Below are 21,137 nucleotides of genomic sequence, written 5' to 3'. Positions count from 1 at the left end.
GGCTAGCCCAAATTAAGGTGTACTGTAAGTATAAACTACTCACTAGGTTTCAAAGACTTCATATGAACAAAAGTATGTAACCTGTCTCAATAGTTTTGTGTAATGATTATATGTTGATAACGTATGGGGTGTATGGGATTAAATATATTATTAAAATTAACTTTACTTGTTTAACTCTTAAAAATGTGGCTGTTAGAAAAATTAAAATTACATATTGACTTGCATTATGCTTTCATTGGCTAGCACTGTTCTAGACATTATAAAATGAATTGCTCTTCTGATCAGTCCCCCTTAAAGCAAACTATTGAGTGAACCCAGATTTATCTTAATTTGCACACATGGATATGTTGTTCACAAAGTTGATGCTATAGACTTTTTGTAAACAGGTTTTAAAAACTTTTTATTACAGAATCTTTCAAATCTCTATAAAAGAGAGAATAGGGTCATGGATCCCTTCGTACCCATCATCCAGCTTCAACAGTTACCAACTCTTGGTCGATCTTATTTCCTCTTCACCTCCATCGAGTCCTTTCCCTCCTCCCCAGATTGCTTGGAAGCTAACAGAAATATCTTTTTAAATGTCACAGAAGAAATAATTATCTTTTTATAGTTAACATGCAGTATTATATTCATTTCAGGTGTGCAACATAGTGACTTGACAGTTGCATACATTATGAGATGCTCACCATACACTAAATGTAGTCACCATCTGTCATACAAAGTGATTATATTATCATTGAGCGTAATCCCTATCTGTAGTTCTCATCCCTGTGACTTATTTTATAACTGGAAGTTTGTACCTTTTTGCCCATCCCCTTACTCTCCTCCCCTCTGGCAACTACTAGTTTGTTCTCTGTCTTTAGTCTAGTTCTATTTTTTGTTTATTTAAATAATTATTTAACGTGCTAAATCTTCTTGTAAAATAAATGACTATCTCCTCATTTATCATAGCTTTAAATTTGGGTCTTGGTACTCTTAAATGGTTTTCTTAAATGGAAGTAAACCAATCTATGTATAATAAAAGATTAATGACCTTTACAAAGGGTAACAAAATGTGCTTTTGGTGTATTACTGGTTTTAATACTTATTTCATTTGGTTGTGCATGATGTCCATTTCATTTGTCTAAAAATCAAACAAAACCTCACTTCCTTTTGGAAAAAAAATTTTTCAAGCAGTTTAATAATATAATATTAAAGTAACACAGGATTGCTCTTAATTTCGATCTTAATTATGATCATTTTCTTTCAAATAAGGTTTCTTTATACTTGTTTAAAGAACTGCATTTGTATCTCTGGCGACCATCTGCCTCTGAGATAGCGGTGATTCGGGATTGGTTATTGAATTATAACCTGACAATGGTGAAGAATAAATTGGCCTGCGTTATTCTAGAAGGACTGAATTGGGGATTTGGTGAACAGGTATGTGTTAAAACCATCCTCTAGAGACTGGAGGTTCTATACACATCAGTTTTAAGGAAACATTTTCTCAAAATGTAAACATTTTCAATTATCATTTGCAAGGTCTGCAAATCTGTTAGCTGTGTCAGAGTTTAGGGTCTTTCCTTTAATTCTGTTTTGCAGAGTGACCATCCTTTAAATGAAGATAAATTGTTCCATGGTGAAAATTCTTCACTTTTTCCTTAGACCATTTGTATCTGTTGTGTTCTCTCTTGCTGTTTACTGAAGTTCCTCCTACTTGCCTCTCCTGCATTTGTCTCACATGTCACTGCCACATTTGTTCCCTGAAACACTGTGCATTGCTTAAGAACCTGCACTCACAGCCAGCCTGCATGCCTGGGTTCTGTTTCCAGCTCTGCCACCTCCTGGCTACATGACCCTGAAGGCATCCTGAACTCTCAGGGCTTCAGCTGGTCATCCGTCAGCATTGATAAGAGCGTACTTACCTTGTAGGGTGGTTGTAAGCATTCAGCAAGTTAGGACAGGCAGAACATTTAGGACAATTCTTGGTGCACATTAAGTACTCAGCAGTGGTAGTTTTTGTTAATAATAGTTTATTAATAGCTTTATTAATAATAGCTTATTATTATTCAGAGTTTGCTACTTATCATATGTATCAGATGTCTCCAAAGATGCCATGTCAATGATTTTAATTATTAAAACTTGCCTTCCTCTTTACCCTAGACCTTATTAGTTAGCTCCTAGAGCAGAATGTTTCAATGTGAAAATGGAAGAGAACTCATCCCTCTCTGCCTGCCAGCTTTTGTTCTGAGCAAATCATTTAGTCCTCATAGCTGTCTTGTGAGGTTTGCATGAACTTGACCCCTGTTGTATAGATGAGAAAACTGGAGCCAGGCAGCTTTTCTCCCTGGACGTCCCTAGCTACCTGGGTCTGCCCCTGGGTCCGTTTGGAGCTTCTCCCACTCTAGTGCTGGTGGGTGAGCGCTATAGGGGGTTGTCTTCCATCTTCACGTTCTCTGATTTGTGAGTAGAACCCCCCTCCCCCCAGGCCTTCCTCTCCCACCAGGCTGTGTGAAGACTTCCCTGTGAGAGTCTCTACGATCGATCCTTTGTTAGTTAGGAAAGTCATCTTCCATTAAAGGATTAAGAAATGTATTTCTTCAGGTTGCAAGGAAGATTGGATGGGAAATTCGATAGGCAACTTCAGGCTTCTGAAGGAATATTTTATCTGTGTTGTTGAGTATCTTTTTTTTTTTAAAAGATTTTATTTATTATTTGTTTATTTAGAGAACTCACCTGTGTGTGTGTGTGTGATGGGAGGAGCGCGGGGTGCAGATGGGGCAGAGGGAGAGGGAGAGAGAATTTCAAGCAGAGACCCTGAGATCATGACTTGAGCTGAAATCAAGATGTTTAAGTGACTGAGCCCACCCAGGTGCCCCTGTGTTGTTGAGCATCTTACATATTTTCCACTGATGATAGAATAATGAAAAGAAATATAGATGTAATTTATTAAATATTTTCCTATTTAATAATAATTGAACAATTTCCCAGTTTTGGGTAATGCCTTTAAACTTGTAACCCAAAGACTTTATAGAGCTTCTAGGGTAGGGACAGGGGAGTTACATTCAAAGATGCCTTTGATATGTGGGGTCTGAGATGAGTCAGTTTCAAACCTGTCTAAGTGCAGTATAATGGTTCTTTAAGATTTCAGTGTCTTTTCCTATTGTCATTTTATAACTTAATTGTTAGGGAATGTAATTTTTGGAAAGCTCAAGTTCTGTATCCAAGATCCTTCTTTACTGCTTTTCTTAGTCGTTTTGTTCAAGGGTATGTTAAAAAAAAAATCAAGATGGCATGTTTGTAATTATTTTTCTCCTTCAAAGGGTACCCTTCATCTGGATCGAGCAGTCCATGCTGAAGTGGCTTTAATGGTTCTTGAAGCGTACCAGAAATACCTTGCACAGAAGCCCTATGCCGGGCTTCTTTCTGAAAGTATGAAGCAGGTATTTCCTTTTCTTATATATGGAGAACATCTTTATTTGTAAGTTGCCTGGGTGGATACAGTTACAGTGTTTACCCTTAGATTGCCTAAGAACATCTGGCAATTTAAGAGATTAGAATTGAATTCTGTGGTTGGATAAAGATTTTTCTTTGAGAAGTAGCCTACATATGACCATTTTAGTATTGTGGAAATCCATGTGAGCTAGAGCTGGCAGGTACTGGCTCAGGGGAACAGACTGTTCAGTCAGGAACTTTGCAAACCAGGTTGTTAACCTATTGGTAGCTTGAAACTGACCATGGTGGGAGTTTTTACAGGACCAAAATTGACAAGCCCTGTAAAGGATCTCCCAGGCTCCAGCTGGTTGTTAAAACTTACTTATCGTCACAGCATTTGTTGTGTACCAACTTTCGTATTATTACTCCTTTGCTTGCACTGACTCAGATCAGGTTTACAAAGTGACTAGCAAGTGAGCGGAAGTGGTCAGTTGTGAGAAATTGCTTTAATTGAGTGATGCAAACACTGAGTACTGGTAAGTAGTACGTCCTCTCTTTTGAGGATGTTGTCGATCACAGAAGGAAATGGGTGGGTGAGCTTACTGATTTAATTTGTATGTGACTAATGTGGTTTAAAATAAATAATTGTTTTAGGTTTCATATTTGGCCAGTATTGTTCGATATGGAGAGACACCTGAGACCTCATTTAACCAGTGGGCCTGGAACTTGATCTTGAGGTTAAAACTGCACAAAAATGATTATGGAATACAGCAGAATTGTCCAACTGTTCCCTTCTCCAGCACTGTGCCTGACATGACAGAGTCACCCACGTTTCATCCTCTCTTGAAGGCTGTTAAGGCGGGCATGCCCATCGGCTGTTATCTGGCCTTAGCTATGACTGCCGTGGGCCACAGGTACAGTGTGGGCTGAACCCCTAGGGTTGCTGAATCTCAGTCAGTGATTCTAGATCTCATTTTGCACATCCCAAGGTCTGAGGCCTCCATCAAACCTATCCAAGGGTGATCAGGACCAAATCATAAGCCTTATTAATGGCTTCTCCAGGGGAAATGCTGCCCAAATTCATATAAGACATACTTGTACCAGAGAGTCACCTCGTAGAGTATGGAGAGGGTATGCCTGTCCACAAGAGTGGAATGTTCATGTCAGCAGTAGGTGTTTTCTCTTCCTTGGAATAGAGAGCACATAAAAATAATTGGCCATCCATACTGCATTTTGTTTAATGGCAGCCCAGCTTCTCTGCTATAGGGCTAAACCTGCCCAGGGGAAGGAAATTCCTGATCAGGTCACATGTCTCTCTGGCATGAGTCCAGAGTCGTCTCTGTTTCTTCCACTGGAGCATTTGCCACACTGCATTGTAGTCTGTTCAGTCTTCCCGGGATCGTCCGTGAGGTCCTAACCTTAGGAACCATGTTTATCTTGAGTTACCATTTCATCCCTACTACTGATGATGGCTGTAGCTGGTGCCGTAAGTAGCTGGTGCAGAGAGTAAGTGAATGAGTTCTTAATTGGTTAAAAATCCCATAATTTTTTTAAAAGATCATTTTCCTATGGTATATTAATTTTTTCTAGCCTGCCTGTTTTTCTAAAATCTCTTTCACCTCCACACTTTCTGGTTCACACATTTTAGACTCACTGTGATATCTCATTAGCATCCCAATTTCAACATCTTGTTTCACATTACATATATTTTTAGTGGGTTGCCCACTGTCCTATCAGTTGTTTGTGCTCTGAAGTGGGAGAGATTCGGAATTGGTAGTTAGCTGCCTTCAGACTGCTGGCAGTTCAGTGGAGCTGGTGGACAGAAAGTGGTTGGCGCTGAAGATGTGACTGTGGGCCGGCTGAGGTTGGTGGAGCGATGCTCCACCATCCTGGCTGCTCTTTACAGCGCTGTCTAGAGTGATTCTAAAGCTACCTGGATGGGGAAGAGGGTGAGAGTCCGAATCTCATTGGCCTGGGGGCCAGATTATTCTACGGTACAGCCTGGATTGGGAAGGAATTTCAAGGAAGGGGAGATCATGAGGGCAGGATGCCTACATGAAGGAGTTAAGCTTTGGAGAGGAGTCTTAAGTAGAGAAGGCGTCCGAGGCTGCTCCAGGTGATCAGTGCCCCCAATGTGGAAGATTCAGCCACAGGCCTTGCCCCGCCCCCCCAACTCCCCACAGCACCTGTGCACTCTGAGCTCCACCCTTACTGTACCGCAGTGAGGTAGTGGCTCTGCTCCCCTGCACTCCATGCTCCTCGAGGGCGGGACATTGTCTTGTCGTCTGCAGATCTCCCCAGCTTGGAGTAGGAGGTGCTTGGCTGCATGAACATGGGAGGGAGCAGCGGGTGTCCGAGTGAGGAGGGGGGAGGTGTGGGGTGACGAGGAAGCACCCGTGACTGAAGCCCCTGCTTCACATTAGGGAGCGGAGGTGAGCGGGTGGGTGAGGACGGCCCAGCTGTGATGGACAGATGTGAAAGTCCGGTGGAAGGGGGTAGAACTGATCCACTGGGATGAGGAGAGATGTTACACAGGTGCTTTGGAAGGCACTCTGCGTTTTTCCGGTAACTGTAGTGTCGTTTGCTAGGTACAGTTTCCGGTACCTCAGGTTCCTCGTCTCTAAAACGGGAGTTACGACAGTACTAGACTTGATGAGCCTTGAGTGAGTGGTGATACATGTGGATTCTGAGTGTAGTGCTTGGTGCTGATTACTGAATCCCTGATGGGAGTGAAGATGAGAATAAAGTTTTTCTCTTTGGGCTACCATGGTAGTCAGGGATGTATATATACTAGAACTAACTTAAAGCAATCTCACGAATGTGCTTGGGGTTGGGGACAGAGTGTACAGGGATGTGAGTTGTGCATGAATATAGTATCATGTAGTACAGAGAACAATAGGCAGAGAAATCACCCAGAATCTTTCTCACCCTAATGAAACATTGTTTTTTTTTTTTTCTGTTGGTTTTATCCAGTATTTCTTCCTTTGATCTTTTTTAGAGTTATAATGTATGCATAATTTTGTAAATCCTTTGTTTCTCATTCTAATATTACAGACATTTTCCTGTGGCATAATCTTTGTGCTGTTACTTTTATTTTTTGAGAGGGGTTTTCTCCCTGAATCTCCCTGTGATTTGGTACCCTAGAATTAAGGCAGTGTAATCAAACTATAGAAGTAGGAAGATGGGAGAAAGAGCCACTTACTTCTGCTTCTCCAGCACAATGACCATTTTGGCGTGACATCATCCCTGTGTTTTTTTCCTTCTATATGATTCTTTGTTAGTTGTTGTTCACCCCCCTGCCCCCCAGCATCAGTATAGTAGAATTTTTCCATGTTGCCCTTGGATATCATATGCATTCTTTTTGAAGATTTTATTTATTTATTTTATTTTTTAGATAGAAAGAGAGGGAGAGAGTGCCAGTGCGGGGGAGGAACAAAGGCAGGGGGGAAAGAATCTTAAATTGTGCTGAGCACGGAATCCCATTTGGGGCTCGATCTCACTATGAGATCATGACCTGAGCTGAAACCAAGAGTTGGATGCTTAACCGACTAAGCCACCCAGGTGCCCCTCATGTGCATTATTTTTATGTGATGTAATAATATTTGCAATGAATGGATTTTTCCAAAATTTACATAATCATTTCTGCCTCTTGAGTTTGTGTTTTTAAATTTTGAAAAGTGCATCTTTACGTGACTCATCTGTCATATTTTTCTCCACCTTTGAGATTATTTCTTAAAGATAGGTTTTCTGAAGTGAGTCAAAGAATAGATAAATTTTTATGCAAATTGGTTTCAGAAGAATTTTGCCAGCTTATACTAACAGAGTGAACTCACTTTTGAATCTTCCCTTTGCTCTCATACCTTGTGGAAATACGCAGACAATGAGAGCCCCATGGCTCTTAGAAGAAACACCATTTGGGAAGCAAAATTGGGTAGTGGCCAGTGCTCTGGACTGGAAATTTGCAAACCTGGGTTCTCATTTTGGCCTTGCACTAGAAATTATGTGAATTTGGGCATGAATACCTCACTGTTCTCATCTATAAAGTAAAAATACAGGTGAACTGTTAAATTCCTTTGTACTTCCTGAGTCCCAGTGCTGGTATTTCTTTGTGAAGTTTGGCTATGCACAACATGTGTTGGGAGACCTGAGATCATCTGGGTGGCAAGTGGGCTGATGGCCCATTGGAAGAAAATCATTTCCTGAACTGGCAACCTTGACTGCTCATTGCCTTTGTCTCTTTCCATAGCATCGAGAAGTTCTGTGCAGAAGGCATCTCACTGTTGGGAATTCTGGTCCAGTCGAGGCATTTGAGAACAGTGGTTCATGTCCTGGATAAGATCCTGCCTTTGTTCTACCCTTGCCAGTATTACCTTCTGAAGAACGAGCAGTGAGTAGAATACATACCAGGGAGAACCGACAACTGTGTTTTCAAGTAAAGTAGAGAATGATGTGATTTGGTAGTGTATTTTTTAGGAGGCAGAAAACTTCCTGCCCAGTTTAGAATGCAGGTTGATGAACAGTGACTCTTAATAATGATTCCAGTTGATGAACAGTGACTCTTAATAACGATTCCAGTTTATTTTCATGAGAGATATTTCCCTTTCTTACCTAATTTTAGATTGCTTGTAGCTTATTAGTATTTGACAAAGCGGCTGTTTCCATGAAACCTGCTGACATTGAGCAGCAAATGGCTTTGCCGTTGTAACAGTAGTGAAACACATTGCTTTTCATTGTCTGCAGTATTACAGACAGATGAGATACATAGGAAGGTTCTCATCACACGAGACATTGATAATCTTGTGGAGAGAACAAGACTTTTGAGGTAATTACAAAGTCATGAAGCAAGACCATGCTGTGTGTATAGGTTGCATTTGCATATGGGTAAAAGTATATGGGATTTATAGTAAAAGAAATAGCTGGTTGGGGAGGGAGGGAATTAAGGATAGGGTATTAATCAAGATTCTTAATTGAACATGATAGTGCACACTGGTTTCACCAAGAAGGGCGTATATTGGCTCATGTAATTGGGAAAAAAGCTCATGATAACATCAGGTGATTCTATTCTAAAGTGGTAGTTCTCAGCCAGGGGTGATTTTGACCTTCAGAGGACATTTGGTAATGTCTAGAGATGATTTTGGTTGTCACATCCTGGTGGGGGGTGGGGTAGGAGGCAGTAGGTGGTTGAGCAAAGGGATGGTTGAGGGGAAAGGATGGAGGCTTAGTGGGTTAGGTATATTTTAGATGGCAGGGAGGGGTCAGGAAGTGTCCTTTGGGGAAAGGACATCGTAAATGAGATGCGCGGGGAATGAGTAGGAGTTTGCCAGGTTAGGTGTTGGGGAGTGTTTCAGGGAGAAAACCCAGACGCAACAAAGGAGAGAGGAGGGAGTTGGTACATCCAGGGAACTGAGGGCACTTCTTGACTAATTGTGGTGGGACACCCCTGACAAGTGCCCCTTATACCAACCACCTTGTATGAAGGTGACACCCAGTACCAGATTGTGATGATTTTCTAAACATCTCAGCTTTTGTGAGGGTGGGAAGTAGAGAGGGGATAAAGGGGCCCTTGGGATGTTGTTCCTCTGATGCTCTTTAATTTGTGCGTGTTTGTATGTCTTGGATCTATCTGTTCACTGTACTTCTGCAGGTAGATAGAATTCCTTTTAACCCACCTTAAATTTGAAAACTTCATTCTTCTGAAATTCTCGAAGATTTATTGAAATCCCTAAGTAGAACTTTGATCTGCAAATGGGATCAGTTTTAATATTTTTCTGTTTCCTCATAAGTAATTAGCTACTGGAAACTTTATTGACTTCTGATTAGAAGGTCAAATGTGTTGTCCTTCATTCCTGGCAGGTTCCTGTCACACCTCCTCCTGTTCCTGCACTTGGACAGCGGTGTCCCTCAGGGTGTCACACAGCAGGTCACCCACAAGGTGGCACAGCACCTGACAGGAGCCAGCCATGGGGACAATGTGAAGCTTCTCAACAGCATGATCCAGGTCAGGCCCCTAGGAAGCCCCTGCATCCACGCTGGCCCATCTTCCCCGTCAGGCACCCTGCTGTTAGCACAGCTGACTGTTGGTCATTTCAAAGCACTTGGCACAGTGCTTTTGGCCAAGAACATCAGCAGACTTGGGCTTTGCTGTGGAAGTAGTTATTTTGTTGGTGTCTTAAAAATGGGAGACTGACTCTTACCTCCACATCACCTAAGCCCTTTCTCCATAGGCCCACATATCTGTAAGCACCCAGCCCAATGAAGTGGGCCCTGTTGCCGTGTTGGAGTTCTGGGTCCAGGCTCTAATAAGCCAGCATCTTTGGTACCGAGAACAAGCCATCCTCTTCCTCATGGACCACTTGTGTAAAACAGCTTTTGAGCTGATGCAGGAAGACTGTGTGCAGAAATTACTCTACCAGCAACATAAGGTAAACCTGTTAGAGAATTTGTCTTTCAATCCTTGAAAAGATAGTGGCCTTCCCAGAACATTCCCCAAATGCATAGTTCCCAGTACTACTCTGGGGCCAGTGCCTTTTTAAAGCTTGTTTTTGATAGTGCCTTATCGTAGGAACCATAGTCCCTGCTAGTGTAGACTCTAGGGAAGCCAAAGGCAAAGACCCCCCAGGAGAAGCCTTGCTCCTTACATTTGACTGTAACACGCTGCCTGCGACTCTCATTGCTGAGGGACTAATTAGTGAAATCCATGTCTTACCAGAACCTACCATTGTAAGAGGCTAATTGCTGATATTCTCGATAAGGTTTTTTAAAAACCTTTTCTCTTTGCTGCATATCCTGTCCCGTGTGTAGAATGCTTTGGGTTACCACTGTGATCGGAGTCTGCTCTCTTCTTTGGTGAGCTGGATCGTAGCTGGCAACATCACTCCTTCTTTTGTGGAGGGCTTGGCCACGCCCACTCAGGTAGGAAAGCCCCTGTGGCCCATTGGTGATCTTTGCAAACTTTTAATGTTGTTATCATCTTTGCTGATGTAGTGCTACTAACTTTAAGTAGCGCTCCTTTAGCACTTACAGCATCGCAGAACCCTCCCAGTGGCCTCTGCTGAGGTGGCGCGGTTGCTCTTCTGTTTCATGGAGGAGTTAACTGAGATTTGGTGGGGCCAGGTGGCTGGCTCAGGATCAGACAGCTCGTGGTCAGGCCTGGTCTGCCCGACTGCAGAGCCTGCCCAGCAGTGTGGTTAAGAGCGGACACTGGGGGCGCCTGGGTGGCTCAGTTGGTTAAGCATCTGCCTTCGGCTCAGGTCATGATCTCAGGGTCCTGGGATTGAGCCCCACATCGGGCTCCCAGCTCAGCAGGGAGTCTGCTTCTGCCTCTCCCCCTGCCTGTGCTGTCTCTCTCTCTGTCTCCAGTGAATTAAAAAAAAAAACAAAACCCACACAAAACGGACACTGGAGCCAGACGGCCTGGGGCTCAGTCTGCTCTTTGTCTGCCCTGTGCCTCAGCAGCTTGCTTACGTCTCTCTCCTCAGTTTCCTCCGCTGGGGAACGGGAGTAATGACTGCACCTGCATGTAACACACTCAGACCCGTGCTTAGTCCAGCCCCACTGCACAGACTCGGTGTTGGCTGATGTTACCATTGTGAGCAGCGGCAGCAGCAGCAGCTTTTTCTTCATTATTACCCCTGTCTGACTCTGTGTGTCCGATTATGTCCCCGATTCATCACTTCCACCACTGGTGACATCCTTCAGCCTCCTGTCAGTCTGGCCTCCTGCTCTTCCTTGTACCTCTTGTGATCAGCTGCAACACTACTCCTTGCTGTTGCCCACCCATGTCCCTGGTGTTTCCGCCTCTCTGCCTCTGCCTCACCCGGTCTTCTTGCCAGGCCTGCCTTCACCTCCGTTCTCCGTGCAGAGCTGTCTCTGGTGGGTCCGCCTCTGTGATCCCGCGCTCCTTCCGCCAGCTTCCCATAGCTGCTGACTCCTGATTCCGTGCTCACCACCTCTCACTTTGCATTGTAGTTACTTATGCATTAGTTTCATCTCCTCAAAGAGGTGGAAAACTTCTGGAGGGCGGAGCTTAGATCTGGCTCTCTTTCCTGTCCCTCGTAAAATAAATAATTATTGTGTGAACAAACATCTTCTTTTACTGAAGGGGTGTTTCTGAAGGAATTCAGCATTTTTCAATGACTTGTTTTATCTAAGTTTGTATCTGCGACAAGAACAGTGATAAGTGTAAGAATTCTACTAATTTGGGGAACCATAAATATTTGTTGATTGAGATACCTGGTAGAAGAGATGTGCATTTGTTGAATATCGGGATGATTTGGTCTGAGCGAGCTGCTCATTCCGCTCACCCTTACCTGCTTGCTGTCCTTGTAGGTTTGGTTCGCCTGGACAGTACTGAACGTGGAATCCATCTTTGAAGAAGACTCCCAGCTCCGAAGAGTTGTCGAAGGGGAATTGGTTATAAACTCTGCTTTTACCCCTGACCAAGCTCTGAAGGTGCAAAAGGCCGTTGTGCATTTGAGTGGGAGAAGGTGGTTTATTGATGGATTCATCTAATAGCTTTTGAACTTGGGTGTTTCCTTTGTTGTAAATGTTTGGCAAGTACAACATCCAAACCAGTTCTTAAAACTGTATAATTGAAGCGTATACTTCCTTTCCAAGCTTTATTTAGCATAATGTGTCACCACCTAATGATTGAAGTCTGTGTTCACGCATGAATGCAGGGGTTTACCCTCGTTTTAAAACCGTTTCCCGTGTGTGTTCTATGCAACAGTCCTCTGAAGAGCTTGTTAAGAATCAGATTCCCAGACCCCGGCTTTTGAAATTCTGAGTTTCAAAGTCTGGAGCGGGACCAGGAATTTGTTTTAAAAACTCCCTAGCTGATCCTTAGGCTCACTGAAGGGAGAAAAAGACTGGGATGAGGCTTTAGAATGAAAGACCTGTGTTAGTGTCTCCTAATAGAGACTTGGCTTTTGGGTTTCAGATCCTGTCAAGGAGTTTATAATTCTTGAAAGTTCTTTTCAAATCTAAGTTTTCAAGAGCTTGATAATGTTTGACAGTAAAATTGACTTGATTTTCCTATCATTCTGCTTCCTTAAACTGTGGTGTTTTGTGCACAAAGGCCTGGAAAGGCATGGAAATGAGGTAAAATGTGTAAGACATATTCCAGTCTGGGGAGTCTGTGAAATGTTTTGACAAAAAAAACTGCCCCACACGTTTCACTACCAAGGAGGTTAAAGTATCAGCTAGTGAGTTGGAAATAGGACTTTTTTTCCCTCACTGAATTGAAAACAAAATGTTCAGGGTTTTATTTGGATCATTTAGAAAGAGCAGACTATCTGGAACTGTGATCATGTTATGGCTGCTCAAAGCCCCTCTTCTTTTGTAGAAGGCCCAGGCCCAGCTGAAGCTTCCCATCGTCCCATCCCTCCAGAGGCTGCTGATTTATCGTTGGGCCCACCAGGCCCTTGTCACGCCTTCCGATCACCCTCTTCTGCCTCTCATTTGGCAGAAGTTCTTCCTCCTGTATCTTCATCGCCCAGGACCGCAATATGGGTATGGTACCCAGTGTTGTTGTGTCTGTGAACCTGTTCTTGACTTTGCAGTCTGCTCTCATGCTCATTGTGGCCTGTGAGTTAGAACCATCCTCCAACCTCTGGCTAGGAGCCTGCCTCTTCCTGGTTCACACTGATGAGACTAGACAGTTTGTGAGTTTAGGGTATCTTGTGGCAGCTCCCTGGGTGAAGGCAGCACCTGGGGCTGGGCATGGTGTAGCAGAGAGCTCCTAGAGCTCAAAGGGAACGAAACTGCCCCAAGCAGGCTGCTCGTGTGACTGGTGCGGTGGCCATCCACGCGGACCTGTGAAGGGCAGAGCAGGTGTGGACAAAGGCTGGGCAGTGCCCGGCCGCTCTTGGTTCTGTGCCTGGGGTGTCTAACATTTCCCCTGAGTATGAAGGGACTCTGGCCAGCTGGACCTGTCCACTGTTCTGTGTTTTCTGGCTTCAACTCAGTTCCTAGCTCACCCTTGGTCCCTTACCTCAGTCCTTCAGAATGTACAGATACTGGTTCTTAGGCTCTTCTGTTTTCTGCCAGCTTGCAAGTTCTTCTAGAACACTGTCTTTATTCTCTACCGCTAAGTGGTGATAGTTTCTTAAATTTGGGTAGCATTTCATTCTTTTTAAAACTGCTTTCACATGCACCATGCTTGTGGGAGCCTCATACGAACCACTGAGGTAGAAATAACAGGTGTTGATTTAATGTGGTATATTGCGAGCCACTGAATTGTCAGTTGATTGCAATTGTGTGCCACGTGGAAAGAGCATCTTGGGTTGATCTTGGGATGTGTGCTTGTATTTTTTAAGGTTACCTATAGATGGTTGTATTGGAAGAAGGTTTTTTCAAAGTCCTGCTCATATCAATTTATTGAAAGAAATGAAGAGGCGCCTGACCGAGGTGGCCGACTTCCACCATGCTGCGAGCAAGGCCCTCCGCATCCCAGCAGAGGGCAGTGAAGGGCCGTCTGCCAGCCAGGCCGGGACGCCGGGCTACCTGACTTCGCCAGAGCTGCACACGGAGCTTGTGAGGTGGGCCATGGTTATTGAGCCATCTCTGCTGTCGTTGGCAGCACCAGGGACACTGCTGGAGCAGCTCTTTGGTGCGACAGCCTGCCAGATCATTCTCTCAACCCTGTTGGATTTTATAAAGAGGGTGGTTTGCGCTGGGTTTGCATGGGGTAATGCTTCTTTTCTGTGTTCCTCATGAGAAGGGAATCGGCACTTTGGATACAGCTCTGTCAAGTGCCTGGAGTCTGAATGGAAGGTCTTAAACCAGAGGGCTGATGTCCTCTTCTGTCTCTCTATGTAAAACCAGAAACCAGAGCAGTCAGTCACAGGAGGTAAACATTTAGTCAAGCCTGCCAGGACAGTTCTCAAAAGGAAATTCATAAGCAAGGCAGGGTTCTTTAAGCGAAGTTCATACACCTCTTGGGATCTGCCTGGGGTAGGGTAGCAATCACCCAAAACTGCTTCTAAAATCAGGCACAATGCAGGTAGCCCCCAAAGATTAAGAACTCTGAAGTAAGTGTGGTCCCTTTGACACCGGTCCTTTACTTTTCATTTATGCTTGCCATAAACCAGGTATTAGTCTTCTAAATAACACTTAATAAAAATGACTTCTAATCATTAGCCCTGGATGCCAAATGTCTTGGTAAGGAAACCAGGGGTTTTGATCCAGTGCTGAGGCTTCAGGCTTGCCTGACCTGAAAGCCCTCCAGGCTATCTTTCTACCTCTGGGATGATTTCCCCCCTTATCTTGCTTGCTTAAAGGAAAACCTACTTTTAGCCAGGTTTAAGCAGTGGGGAGGCTTAATCTTTGAACATTTAGATCAGCCAAGAAAGTTTGATGTGTGGTTCTGCCTCTCGTAAACCCCCCTTCCTTTGGCATATTGGTAAAGTAACCATCTAAGTGAGTCAGAAGCTGGAAGAGAACCCCACACTGGCCTCCTCTGTGTGAGTGTGAGAGCCTCAGGGTCCTGTCCATCTTCCTACACGGGCTGCCCTTGGAGGTAAGGGAGGTGGTTTTCCATGTTACTGAGCAGAGCCATGCACCTCCCAGACCCCGCCCTGCAGCTTGTGTGCCAGACTCCTCTAGCCTCGCCTTGATGCAAACGGCTGCTTAAAATACCGGTGATCTTAGCTAAATGGACTGTGTTCCTTGCAGAAACAAAGCAAATAAAGGAAACATCATTAAATTTTTAAAAAAGTTTTTCCTGGAAAATGGAGGTTTTTTTCTCTTTTTTTAGCCAGGCTTTGTTTTATTCCTTGTTAATGGGAACAAGGTGTACACATGCTTTTGGGTTCTGTTTGTGATTTCTTGAAGCAGGAGGACGTCATTGAGCCTAAAGCTGGCAGGTTCTTCCATTGCAAAAGTTTAAGATGGCTTTTAGTGTTTTCTCTGAAAGCGAGACAGTGTGTTTTTTGGAATGTTGTTTAAACTTTTCCAACCACTGAGGCTCACTGTGACTGGATTGCCAAGATGGAAAAACTCTAAATTCAGATCCTAGATCTGCGTTAAAATACCTCCTCTGGTTATTTTTTTCCCTATGTTATATTTATGTAGACGTTAATAAAAGAGTTCACAGAGCTCTTTCCTCACAGCCTTGTTGTAACAATTTCTGCATCATATTGTAAGGATTTATGACCTTCCTCCCCTGCTGGCCCATGCCTGCGGTGGTCGTTGGAAACGTTTTTGGTATTACGTGCTTGTTACTTTTATGTAGTAGTGACAGTGTTCCTAGAGATGTAAGAAACTTCATTTGTCTGCATGTCTTTTTGTATTTTATATAATTCTGTCTTTTTCTTTCAGGCTCTTCAATGTGTATATTTTGTGGCTGGAAGATGAGAATTTTCAAAAAGGAGATATCTATATCCCTTCTCTACCAAAGCATTACGATATTCACAGGCTAGCCAAAGTGATGCAGAATCAGCAGGTAATACTACGGCAATGTCTCTTTTAGTATACCTGACCGTGATCGAATAGGTCACAGTCATAATCTAACGTTAAAACCACTTACTGATATGGAAGTGGGGCCACAGGCATGTTCAAGAGGTGTAGCTGGAGTATAAACCCTGAGGAGGGCATAGGGTGCCAGACAGGTGAACAGTGGTCAGATTTCTAAGGGCCATATATATGCCTTTCTAAAGAATTTGGATATACTTCTGAAGTGTTTGTTTGAAGAGGCCCCGAAATGGCACAAGTGATTAGATAAATGGATGAATTTAAAGTACATTGAAGAAGAATCAGTAGGATCAAGAGGATTTTCAGATAAGATACACAGGTGAGATTGATACAGTAGTAGGATTGATTAGATACACGAGGACACCCAGATTTCTAGCTTGGGCAGCTAGAGATGCTGTTAACAGAGATTCAGAATACTAGAAGAGGAGGTGCTAGAGGGAGTTCAGGGAGAATGCTCTGTCCAGGATTTGGTAGGGAGGGGATGTGTAGATCTAGAATAGAAATGGGACAGTGTAGGGAATGTGGCTGTAATGGTAGTAGAGCATTTAGATTGAGAAGAGGACTGAATGAAGCCAGAGAACCCTGAGAAGTAGCGACATTTAGGGCGTAGAGAAATAAGACTGAGAATACAGGGCCAGAGAAACAGGAAAAATAAATAGGCAGTCACGGTGCCCTGAAATTCTTTGAGTCAATTCCGTCTTTATCTCTTCTTTATCCTTCACATGCCAAGGCCTTAACCTAAGAATTAGTGTGTAGTTCTGGTCAGTGGTTTTAAAAGTTAATCATAGCTCCTTGGCTCTCTGGAGTTTATCTTGGTTCCCCTTTATCGAGAGAATTTATAGCTTTCTTTCTTTCTTTCTTTTTTTTTTTTTTTTTTGTCTTTGCCATTTCATTTTTTAGCTCCACTTTCTGATCTGTAGTTCACATGTAGACTTGTTCTGTGTTATTGTGGTTTCTGACACCTCTCTGCTTGCCTACTGCTAATTCTTAGTGTTCTTAGTCATTAGCCCCTGTCAGCCGTTATTTAGCATAGAGGCAGACAAGGTGACATTAGCGACCCCACTTGAAAAAGGTGTGTATACGCAGTAGGGGGGACTGGTACAGTAATACAGTACCCCCAACAGTTGTTTGGGGCTTCTAGGATTCAGGCTTGTGATCAGTATGACTTGGGAGTTTCTCCTCTGAGTCTGGAATGCCTTGTGTCATGGTGTGGACATGGTTTAGGACTTCATGGCAGTGTGCTCATTGAGAAAACAGAGATTTGTAGGGTTAGAGGAATCCTCTAAACAGTTAAAATCAGAAAAAAAAAATGTTTACGAAACGATACTCCGTGTCCGATCACCCATTACTACTATTTGCTATAGTTTTTAATGTTCATAGAGAGCTGGCATTTCTTCTAATTAGAGACTGTCTCCCTTTCTGATACGTACTGATCACCAGAGTGAAATGGACATAGTGCGAAATACGCAAGACAGTTCATTGGAGTGTGGGAAGAGAATACTGAAACTTCCATTTTCTCTCATTTTACCTGTTATTTATTTTACCTTTTATAATAAGAAAAATTTGATCATACAGAAAAATGGAACAGTGCAGCACACATGCCCTTGTCCTCCCTCTGCCTGCTGTGGACCAGGTGTTGGATTTTATCTATAGCCCGTCCACTCCCTTCACCCATGTTATCTCGGAACTAATCCTAGAAAGCATTTGATACATAAAAATTTCAAAGAGGAGGGTTTAAAAAGTATTATAACCCAATAACATTTATGTCTGGAAAATAGTAACAGCAGTTTCTTAATAACAAATACCTAAGTAGTGTTCCAGTTTCCGGTTGCCTCATATAGGTCATAAAAGTTTTGTTTTCATTTTTACAGTTTGAGTCAGGATCCTCATATTGTGGTTGGTTGATAGCTCTTAAGGATCTGTTTAATCTACTGGTCCTCCCCTTATTCCTCTTGCTCCCCCAGTTTGTTTGTGGAAGAAACTGGATAGTTTGTTCATAGAGTTTCCCCACAGTCTGGACTTCACAGATTTTATCTTTGCTAGTATGGTTTAATATGTTTCTCTGTCCTCTGTATATCCTATAAAGTGGTATTGGGACCAAGGGCTTGATCTAACCCATATTCAACAATTTTCAATATATTTGTTATTTATCTCTTTAAAATTTCTGGTTTTTACCAGTGTTTTATAATTTACTAGCTCAGTTCTATGTGTATGTAATTTATAAATGTATAGTTGGTAGGGCTGTTAAAATTATTTTTTCTGATCTTGGTGTATAATCAAACACCTACTCTCTCTCTCTATGTGTATATTATATATATGTATACACACACACACACACACATATATAATTTTTAAAGATTTATATATTTGAGAGAGGGAACATGCATGCATGGGAGTGGAGGGAGGGTCAGAGGGAGAGAATCTTCAAGCAGACTCCCTGCTGAGCACAGACCCTGATGGAGGGTGAGATCTCATGACCCATGAGATCATCACCAGAGCTGAAACCAAGAGTTGGGCGCTTAACTGAATGAGCCACCCAGGCGCCCCTGTTAGCGTCCATTTTAAATATGATTCATGCTAATACTGGAGAACTTGGTATGGATTACCCTGTGCTAAACCTTACTGGTCTACTTTTTAGTTAAATATATAGTTTTATATGTCAATATGTGATTCGTCTGTGAAAGTTAATGTCCTGTGGTTCAATTCTAGGATCTGTGGATGGAATATTTGAACATGGAGCGCATACATTATGAGTTCCAGGAAACCCTTGGTCTGTGGATGCAGGCCACACTGGAATCCCATTCTCCACCCTGCAGCTTGTCAGTGCAGCTGGACGTCACTGATCCTTTGTTGGGTGAGCTGAATGAGCATCATCCCCCTTGAGTGAAGGAATGAATGAATTAATGAGGGAATGAATGATTGAATCTGAGCCATTGAGGGTTAAGGTTTACACAGTGTATCCCTCCGGTGAGAATTCTTTTTAGGAGTTCATTGTTAACTTGTCTACAACTTAGGGTTAGGTTCAGCTATGAGTGAAAGAAAACTCCAGAACAGTAATGGCTCAAATAAGATAATTTTTCTGTGAAAGAAGTTAGAGATAGGGAGTTCAGGCAGTAGCTTTAGTCCTGGCCTAAAATGTTGCTTGAGAGAAACTTGAAGGAAGCTAGGAGTCTTTTCCAGTGATGAATATCCAACTTTGTTACATTCTGTGCAAAGAGTAGTTTTTCTAGTGGAAAAATCCCGGCTCTACAGGACGATCCCTCACTTGACCTGTTTGGAATGTTAAATTCCATCTGTTTGGGGTGCAAACAATACAGGTCTTTTTGTGCCAAGTAAAATCCTGGCTATTAAATTGTCTTAAATTTTCTTAAGAATAGAAAATGGAATGCTACATCTGGAATGAAGTTGGAAATTCATAGTAATCCCTTAAGTATTTGTTGACCTGACTTACTGACTTGAGATTTCCTTGACCTCTCGTATCCCATGTTATCTTACTTTTGAAAAGAGTCAGGTCTGTGGCAGCATTTTTCTTCGTGTTCCTCAGTCCCCACCTGCTGTATGGTATGTGTTCAGTGCAGTACAGACAGAGGGTGGGAAGGTAGGAATTTACTGGATACCTGTGTGTGGTCAGCTCTGTATTAGGTATAGAAATAGAAACATTGAAATTGGATTCATCAGCATGGGACCACATGCAGTCGAGTACAAAGTTGGATGGACAGATTTGCCTTTCTTACACAGCACCTGATTTCTTATTTGGACTCTATTTATTGAGTGAATGAGTAAGTGAACAAATGAATGCATGACAGTATAACCATGTAATAGAAGTTCTGTGGGAGTTTATGCCCATGCTATATTCCTTAACATCCATTTTTTTTTTCCTTCTCTTCCCATGAGACTTATCTGGGTGATTGCATTAAACTCTTAATGGGACTACCTGCCCTTTCCCCAGTCCATTGTCTGGTGATAGCTACCATCTTTCTCAGGCTTGTTGAGAGCTGTTCACTAAATCTCCTTTATACGAATATCAAGTCTAGGCACTTTAGCATGTCACACAAGGCTGTCTAGGGTAATAATTTAAGACCATGAGCTTTAGCTCTTTAACTCTCATTAAGGCTTTTCGGATAGGAATTCTGTTTAATCATACCATGTGCTTGTGAGCTCCTAGCTCCTGGTAGAATAGTAATAGCTGTGTGGGGGCTCCCTTAAAATTTGTAACGGAAGATAATGATTTTATTCAGGCCTCTGATGGTTTATATAACTATTCTGTAGATCTTCAGCATTCTTCTCGAAGTAATAGGCCAAGGCTTTGCACCCACTTAGTATGTTATTACCTCGTAGTAGCCATTACTCAGTAAGTAGGACTTAATTTTCTTTCAGCCAAAGAAAGGGTTTTAAGTAACTTGCGGAAGCATGAGGCTCCCCAGCCTCCCCTTGATCTGCACCCAATGAGGCCTCCTGTGCCAGTCATTTCCTCAGCTGCGCTCCTGAGTCAGAAGGATGCCACCCAGCTTTTGCGCACGGACCTGAATCTGTTGCAGCAGCAGGCCAGGTAAGACTGTGAGACTCCCAGGGCTGTGCCTCTGTGCTTACTGCTGTGACAGCTTGGATGACGGAGTGCCTAGAAGGGCTTCCTCATCAGCCGCCTCTCCATGAGGATAATTTGACCAGACTGGCCCCGTCAGTTACCTCAGCTATCCAAGGTGTGACAAGTCTTCTTAATTTGACATTGAAATGATGTGGTGCTTACATGGATGGTAAATTTTACATTTCCTGTGGTGGCATTTCTGAGTGTCAGCAGTGCCAGACAAGTGTTTCTTAAGCTTCTCCTGAGAAGACTTTCTGATATTGGGAAGATGGTGTTGAAAGGGTATCCAGTGAGATTGGCTTTCTCTCGTCACTGCTGTGCTCCTTAAGTCTTCATGTTCTTTAGCAAATTGCCACAGGCACTTGATCAGAATGCGGGCAAGTCATTTAGTGCTCTGAGTTAAAGTAGATACAGAACGACCAATTCTTGAAGGTTTTGATTCTAGCTTGCCGTCTCGAGAGGAGTGTGTGGAGTGAGTCTGTTTTACAGAGTGAGAGAGTCTTATCTTTGCAAACACCACGGGAATCTGTCTCTTACTGGCTTTGTTTCCTTGGCTGTTTCTGGTCCTGGCATTTATTGTGTCTGTGTGTGCATCCCTGGCCCCACCAGTGCATGTGTGCACACATACACCACACACATACACCACACACACACACACACACACACA

The 21,137-nt window shown here is 43.0% G+C and overlaps 1 protein-coding gene across 1 annotated transcript in view; it reads left to right on the top strand.

The window, feature by feature from the left end:
• Window positions 1-21,137, top strand: part of LOC111142436 (ectopic P-granules autophagy protein 5 homolog) — a 104,122-nt gene that overhangs the window by 38,217 nt on the left and 44,768 nt on the right. Inside the window, exons 14-26 of the mRNA XM_022495565.1 lie at window positions 1,255-1,419; window positions 3,303-3,422; window positions 4,069-4,328; window positions 7,661-7,801; window positions 9,268-9,412; window positions 9,639-9,836; window positions 10,216-10,326; window positions 11,743-11,865; window positions 12,758-12,924; window positions 13,731-13,952; window positions 15,733-15,856; window positions 18,595-18,739; window positions 20,263-20,434. Coding sequence (XP_022351273.1) covers window positions 1,255-1,419; window positions 3,303-3,422; window positions 4,069-4,328; window positions 7,661-7,801; window positions 9,268-9,412; window positions 9,639-9,836; window positions 10,216-10,326; window positions 11,743-11,865; window positions 12,758-12,924; window positions 13,731-13,952; window positions 15,733-15,856; window positions 18,595-18,739; window positions 20,263-20,434 — 2,093 coding nt within the window. The remainder of the gene's footprint in view (window positions 1-1,254; window positions 1,420-3,302; window positions 3,423-4,068; window positions 4,329-7,660; window positions 7,802-9,267; window positions 9,413-9,638; window positions 9,837-10,215; window positions 10,327-11,742; window positions 11,866-12,757; window positions 12,925-13,730; window positions 13,953-15,732; window positions 15,857-18,594; window positions 18,740-20,262; window positions 20,435-21,137) is intronic.

Source organism: Enhydra lutris, unplaced genomic scaffold (assembly GCF_002288905.1).
Source record: "Enhydra lutris kenyoni isolate GAN:26980312 unplaced genomic scaffold, ASM228890v2 scaffoldscaffold8, whole genome shotgun sequence".
In the NCBI taxonomy this organism is placed as follows: Eukaryota; Metazoa; Chordata; class Mammalia; order Carnivora; family Mustelidae; genus Enhydra; species Enhydra lutris.
Note: the sequence above shows the minus strand (reverse complement) of the source record. Positions and strands in the feature narration are given on the sequence as shown.